We start from the raw sequence: 7,530 nt of genomic DNA, 5'->3' as shown, positions 1-7,530 counted from the left end.
CCTCCCCGACGAGGGGAGTAGCACTAAATTCAACATGGCTATGTCGAATTAGGCTATGTGTGGATGGAAATCGACCTTAGTAGCTCCGGGAGCTATCCCAGAGTGCACCACTCTGTTGACGCTCTGGACAGCAGTCTGAGTTTGGATGTTCTGACCAGCCACACAGGAAATGCCCAGGGAAAATTTGACACGCTCTGGTGCCTTGTGGATGTTCTGCAGGACCACAGGCAGGAGGACAGAGCCCCCCCTGCACTGTATCTGCAACCGCCCTCCCCCCGCCACAAAGTCCCAAACCCCTCTCACCCAAAGTAACAAGAAGGAGGGGCGACGGGCCGTGAAAACTGTCACTGCACCCCTGCAGAGTGCACAAATACAAGAAGGCTCTCATTCCCTAAATGTTGAGAAGTCCTTCCCTTCCTGGCTCACCGAAACCCCAATCCCAGTTTCATCCCCTAACTGTGTAGTTGATTATTAAAAGTAGTTTGCTGTTAATTACTATTTCCGTCAAGTTTTTCTACAGAAGACTGTCTGTGAAGGGGGGGGGGGGAGGGGGTTGTTAATTGCATAGGACAGTCACCTTTACCAGGGTACAGACATGGGGGCAGGATCAACAGCAGGTCACACACACAGTGCAGTCAGTAGGCACCCTGGTCGGTCTGGGAGGTGTTTTCCATGTTCTGTGTGGGTGGGGGGTACGTGACTTTGTGGCATGGGAGGGCGGTTACAGAACTTATGCAGCAGTCCTTGTCCTGGACCACAGAGCCATGCAGCAGGGGAATCTGTAACCGTCCTCCCCCGCCACAAGGTCACGTAGCCCCTGCACACAGAGTCCCAAAAAGGAGGGATGGCAGGCTCCGTTGAAACAACCAGTCCAGCACTGCAGACCGCTCTAGGAGCAGGAGCCTGTCATTCCTTGAGTGTAGAAGCGGTGTTAACATCGCTGCACACCCTACCCACCACAGTCTGCATCCCTGTTTCAACCCTTTAATGCAAATTAATTAATAAAACATTGTTAATTAATGTTCCATTAACTTTATTTTTAAACGCGTGTTGGAAGGGGGGAAACGTGGTGAACGGGGTATGTAACCACAGAAGAAAGTCAACAGTAACTGAAGCAGGGGCAGGTTCAGCTTCTCTGTAAAGAAACTGAACAGTCACAGGTTACCCTGCTCCCTGAGGAACCTAGCTTTCAAAGCCTCCCGGATGCACAGCGCTTCCCGCTGGGCTCTTCTAATTGCACGGCTGTCTGGCTGAGCGTAATCAGCAGCCAGGCGATTTGCCTCAACCTCCCATCTCACCATAAAGGTCTCCCCCTTGCTGTCACAGAGATTGTGGAGCACACAGCAAGCTGCAATAACAATGGGGATATTGGTTTCCCTGAGATCCGAGCGAGTCAGTAAGCTCCTCCATCTCCCCTTGAGATGTCCGAAAGCACGTTGAATGATGACAGTTACCCAAGACCACCCTCGACACATTTTTCCCCCCAGCATGCATTGTAGGGAAATCCCAGAATTCAAATGGGCAGCGGGGACTGTGGGATAGCTTCCCACAGTCACCGCTTCCAATGTCCACGCTTGCCCCGTTAGTGTGGACTCACAAAGTCGAATTAGTGTCCTTAGTGTGGACACACAAATTCGACTTTGTAAGGCCAATTCCACAAATTCGAATTAAGTTAAATCAAACTAATCTGGTAGTGTAGACATACCCTTAGTAACTCAGAGTCCTCTCCAACAGTTGGGGATTTTTTGCTACTGTCTGTCACTGATGGTCACATGCCACATAGGCAGTCCCCCCTCCATAAAAACAAAAAACCACCCAAGAACAACTTACAAGCTCAGGCTTGAAGCCCGTTAGTGTTTTGTTGGGGATTTTTTGCTCACTGCTGCCCTCGGAAAGCTGTTCCAGAACTTCACTTCTCCTGTTTGTTCAGAGAAGTGAAATTACCACAGCAGAACTGCTAAGTACCTGCAGAAGAGGGGTTTTAGCTCATGAAGTTAACAGCCATCCATTCTTTTACAACCTTATCCCTTTGAGGTATATTCTCCCTAAAGGATAACTGCTTATTTGAGTCACCGTCATCCTGTGGCAAAGGAGCCATCTGTACATTAGATTAGCTAGAGCATGCTGCACTGCTTCAGCCTCAGCGGGCCCTGTAGTTTAGTTCCTGGCATGGACAATGTAAGAACCCAGGGTGCTGTAGTAAAACAGGAACAAGTACAGCTGGCAGTACTTTTTCCTTGTAGGTCAAGAGGAATAGAGTTAGACAATGCCATTTGTGTTCCCTGTTCTTTCAAAGTGTAGCTATTGAACACAATACTATTAGCTATTGAGCCCTGTACTTGGTTGGAGCAGTTGCTGGAAGTTTTATTAACTACAATTGGGCATGTAGTCAGAGAAGAATTTTGATAGTTGCAGTTATCCCACTGACATGATCAAATTCCATTGCCTAGTCAGATCAGCCTGGGTTAGGAAGTTACTGGGGCTCTGTAGAACAGGTGCTGTTAGAATCGCTCAGGAGATAATGCACTGAGAGCTTATACATTTTCATACTTCTTTATTAAAGCTACAAAAATTAAAATAGGTTAAAATTACTAATATTCACAAAACACAAGGGCTAGTGAGTCATTTTATTAATGAGGCACCAGTGGCCTAGAGGGAGCACACCAACTGACAAGTTTGTTGTGCTAGCTAGTTTTAAGACTACAAACAGTGCCTCACTGAGATAAAAGCACCATGAGGGCTCACATGGAAACTTGGGCAGAAATTCCTTTTTCTGCATTTGAAGAAAGGGCCAGTGACCAGTGCAATTCAAAATGATCTTCTAAGAACACTGCAGGTAAAACTGTTCACAGTTCAGGATGCAACTGGAATGCATGGGCTAGATGAGTCTACTCTGCTCATTTAATATTCCAAAGAGAAAGTAGCACTTCCCTCCATTGTTCTGGTACAGCGAACATCTGCTCAGGCAGATCTAGACAAACAACCCAGGGAGAGCTGCTGTGCCTTGACACCCATATCACAGCCAGCACCTGAGACTTGTTTCTTCTGAAGTTTTATTTTGTAGCAATAGATCCTGTTAATCATGTAAGAGTTAGTGTCTGAGGTGGAAAAGGAAGTGCAACATGGTAACATTAAAAGTCACAGGTAGTCTCTTTTGCCCTCAGTTGTCCTCCTCTTTGATGGGGGTACAGCCAGAGAAGAAGCTGGTGCTACTACTCAACATTCGCTTCTTCTTCTTCACTAGTGGCAGTTGGTTCTCCTGGGACTCTACATCTCCATTGATTAAGAGTGCAGCTGTGTTGGCCTTCTTGACAAACACATCTTGCTCAGTGATCTCTTTCAGGACCTGGTAAGAAAATGAGGCTATTAGCTTGAGTTGCCAGAGCACTCAAAGAAACCAGGCAATCCTCCCCCTGAGACTTGAAGACATCCACAATTGCCAGCTGCCTTTCCCCAGTCACTAATGGTAATCCACAAAAGCTACTCTATTTTCTTTACTTTACATATCAAAACCCAAGAGAAAAGTTGGATGGGAGGGAGCCGAATCCAGTGTACCTAGTTGGCATAAGGACACTGGGAATCAATTAGGGTGAGGTTGAGCCAGGTAAAGGGCCAACATGTCAATGGCTTATTTGAGAGCAAAAAAGGTCTAATTCTCCCAGGTTGCTCAGAAGGTTAGGGATAAGCAAGAGGCAGAGGCAGTGAAATTGTCTCAGTGAATTTTCTCCTGATTTAGTGCCCACTGCTAGCCAGGAACAAGATACGGCAGCCAGTGGCTGGAAATCAATTCCACCCAGGCTCCCCCATTTCTGATTTGTACCTTCTTGGTTGGAGTGATACATATTGGTTCAAAGAAGGTCTCCCCAGCAGTCACTTCAGTAGGATCTTCCAGTTTGAAGGATCCTTCAGAATCTCTTGTTTGGTCCTCACTCATAGGACCATCCTGAGGGACAGACAAGCAAATTAGCCTAGTCCAATGCTGCCCCATCAATAAATCTTATTTAGGAAATAGACTTATGGATCCTAGTATTTTACTTCCCCTTGCTGTGAACAGCAACTCTAGAGAAAGTGGCATGGGCACTAGAAGGCACATGTTATAAAGGCAACTGGTTCTTCAAGGCGATAAGGGATCAAAAAAAATCAGCTAATTTTGCTTTCTAGGTTACCGGGGGGGGAGGTTTGGAGCAGAAGCCTCCCAGTACCAGACTGCTAGTTAAATGCAAAAGGCAGATAGGGCTACTGTTTGGAATCTCAAATGTCCAGGATGGTTTGTGAGGTCGCTAAAACCAGTAAGTTCCTCATTGGATGTTTTTAAAAAGCCGTGAATAAATGGAGTGGAGTAAGTTTTTTGTACAGTTTGGACCAGAGGCACAAGTTCATGTCTGCCACCAGGCAGAAGGGACTACTATTACCTATCCTCTGAGAAACATCTTCCAGGTTGCAGCAAGTTAACCCAAAAGACTGGAGACCAGTAGGAAGACTCCCACATTCATATACTTTAATCCTGCAGGATGGCAAAGCAGGTGGAGCTACTAACATGGCAAGATACACCAGGTGGATTATACTCAGTGACATTTACAATTGTTTCCAACATAGGGATAGACCTTACGTTGCCAAGTTGTGTGCGTAGGCACCACTAGCTTGTGGATGCCCTTTCTGAATTAGATTATATGGAAGTTATCGGGTAGATGTTGGGTGCATCCAGCACCAAGGTCCAAGTGCCAAATGCAGTAGTACTCACCAGCAGGCCAGAATCACGGTTTCTACATTTTGTTGCATCACAGTTACAGCCTGCGGTACAGCCTAGCTTCTGCCTCCTGCAGCCACACTGCCTGTTTCCACATCGGCCCCGGCAGGAACACTTAAGAGAAGAGAGCTCAAGGTAATAACAGTTCCACTGCTGCAGGGCTGTCTCTAGATAGCCACAGCAGTCAGAGGATCTTTACCAGTGCTAGTACTGGACACCAAATTGCATAAGTTACCATGACCCTCACCTCATGCCACTCTATCCCCAGAAAAGAGATGCAAGTGATCATGTGACCCACTGAGCCATCTCCTGGGGTAGATGTTCATTCTGAATAGGAGTGTTTCAGCCCCATCACAATAACTTTCATCACCTCACCAGGCCAAATTCAAGCTTGAGACCTCTCCATGTCCCCATTACACATGCCAGCCTCACTCACAGGTCTAAGTGCATGAAACTAGAGTTTCTCCCAGATAAAGCTAATGCACATCCCAGTTCAGAAGTAAAAGGGCTACATTGGTTTTGTGGCACAGTTTTATATTCCAAGTGTGAAGTATCATCAGCCACTCTCACCCCTGGAGGTTCTGAAAGTGCCAAGTTTTTAAATGAGGTTTGAGCACAGCAGTTCAGAATTACAAACTCCCTTTGATGCCAAGCAGCAGTTTCAATGCAGATGGCCCCCACCCTTCAGATCAGTTGAGGAGCCTGACACATCTGCAAGCTACATGCAGAGTATAGATTTTACACAAGTGTATCTGTCAAAAAAAAGAAGATTTGAGGGAGAAGGCAGTCAACCTTCATAGGGGATCAGAGCTCTGGCTTTGGGGAAATTGAAGCTTAGAATGGCCCACTAGTTCTTACTGACTTAAGTGTTCAGCACATGCAAGCTCGGTCCACACTGCTTCTCCCTCAAAAATCTTAGTGGAGAGCAAGAGCCTGAACAAGGTATCACTACGGGAACCAGAAAGGAAGGGGAAGTTCCCACAAAGTTTAACATCTCTCTACCTCCCAAATGCCATTCTTTAATTGTATGCATGTGCTTCATTTGGTACCCATCACTGCTTGTGGAGAAAGCTGCATGGTACCAGTGTCATCAATATTTTTGCCTCTATCATCTCCCACTCTACCTCACTCATCTTCTATTCTGCCCCCCTTTCCCAATCTACATGTAGTGCTTAGTGTTCCATACCCATCTTCTCCCCACAGCTTCTTTGGCATCACACCATAGCTGGGACTGTCTGCAGAGGGACTTTGCAATCCTAGCCAGCTTCTCTCTGGAACAGCCACATGCACAAGCATAGCAGTTTAGAGAGTTACAAACTCCTTTGATGCGCAGGATGTACAGCTGCCCTGGAGCACTTGCTATTTTTGCTGCTATCTAAAGTGTTCAAGTGGGTGGCAGACAAACCATCCATCCAAAGTACTACTGGCCACAACTAAATGCCCTCTGGTGCTGCTGGAATGAGTGGCTTTTGCTTCAGAATGCCAGTGCAAACCCCACAGTTCAGCTGCGTTTCATTCTGCATGTGCCAAGCAGCATCATGACACATGTAAGTGGTTCCCTCAGTCAAAGCTAGTAACCCAAGCCGGAGGCAGAGAAAGGTAACCGGATCATACATACCCCTGATAGGCTTTTCTTGGATCCTTTGGCTGCTTTTATCGGCACCCACTCTGCATCATCCATCTCCCCTCCAGACTCCTCAGATTCAGAGAACAGCTCTTGCACATCCATTTCTGGTGTCTGTGCACGGGGTTTTGCAGTTGTCTGACGGCGAATCTTTGGCTACAGATGAAAATTAGATGGTTTGAGACCTCAAATGTGTCAGAATTTGAACTACTCCAGAGTCCCAGCAACATATCACACCCAGCTTACTTGAACAGCTAAGAGAACTGCAGGACCAGGGAGGTGCCAAGTCATCAGGTTGGCAGGGATTCTTAACAGTTCAAAGCAGCAGCTGGTTTAGCTTGTTATTTTTAATGGTGCACTGCCCCATGCTACACAGCTATAAAAAAAGTGATCCTAAATCACCACATGATTCCTTCCAATAGCTAGTGGTTAGCATATTGGCAGGCCATAGACTATACTTGATTTCTGGTTTCTTGCTCCCTGGCTCAGCAAACACTGGCAGTGCTGCAGAGGAAACAGCCTGCTTATGAGGGTGGGGACAAGGTAAACTGTATCAACATACAAGGTGTGCCAGCTTCCTTTAGACAGAAGAGGAGCAACAGTGCCAACCGGTTACAAAAGGATTCTAGTTCTTTTCTAAAGAGGAGGATAGGGAGAATCCTTGGGGCCTGCCTAGGGCAGATGATGCATCTACCCCAGTCTTCAGAACAAAGCAGCTTAATAAAGCAACTCAGGTGTAAGAAGGAAGTTTGAAAGATTTGTTAGCCAGTATCTTTATCCATACAGAGCCTGATCATCCACAGAGAAGTGTGGCAATTAGCACATGGCAGTTGTTTACCTTGGGTGGAATATAATCAAAGGGAGAATCTGGGGACTGAGTCGGCATTTGCTGAATGTGTCGCAGCTTCTGTCCGCTGGCAATTTGGTGGAGTATTAACTTCTGTTAGAAAAGAAGATGAATTTCATTGCATCATAAGTAGTCAAACCTAACAAATCGTGCCACCAATAAGCTGCCAGATGGCTATGCACACACCTTTCCCTACCTGTTTGAGGGACTCATTCTCCTGGAGAAGCTCTTGGTTCTTCTCACAAAGTTCCCTCATTTTCTCAAGTTCTTCATCCTGTTCACAAGAAAGGATGAAATCTGTAGGGTTATTTA

The 7,530-nt window shown here is 46.4% G+C and overlaps 1 protein-coding gene across 2 annotated transcripts in view; it reads right to left on the bottom strand.

Annotated features, from left to right (window-relative positions):
• Positions 1 to 2,537: 2,537 nt before the first annotated feature.
• Positions 2,538 to 7,530, bottom strand: part of KIF4A (kinesin family member 4A) — a 45,477-nt gene continuing 40,484 nt past the window's right edge. For both annotated transcript variants that reach the window (XM_045029441.1, XM_045029442.1), the window contains exons 27-32: positions 7,415 to 7,492; positions 7,210 to 7,311; positions 6,366 to 6,527; positions 4,742 to 4,861; positions 3,821 to 3,943; positions 2,538 to 3,346 (exon numbers count right to left, since the gene is read on the bottom strand). In XM_045029441.1, the coding sequence (XP_044885376.1) occupies positions 3,161 to 3,346; positions 3,821 to 3,943; positions 4,742 to 4,861; positions 6,366 to 6,527; positions 7,210 to 7,311; positions 7,415 to 7,492 (771 nt within the window). In that variant the 3' untranslated portion in view covers positions 2,538 to 3,160. The remainder of the gene's footprint in view (positions 3,347 to 3,820; positions 3,944 to 4,741; positions 4,862 to 6,365; positions 6,528 to 7,209; positions 7,312 to 7,414; positions 7,493 to 7,530) is intronic.

This window comes from Mauremys mutica, chromosome 9, assembly GCF_020497125.1.
Source record: "Mauremys mutica isolate MM-2020 ecotype Southern chromosome 9, ASM2049712v1, whole genome shotgun sequence".
Lineage (NCBI taxonomy): Eukaryota > Metazoa > Chordata > Testudines > Geoemydidae > Mauremys > Mauremys mutica.
The sequence above is the reverse complement of the archived record's forward strand: the minus strand, read 5'-3'. Positions and strand labels throughout refer to the sequence as shown.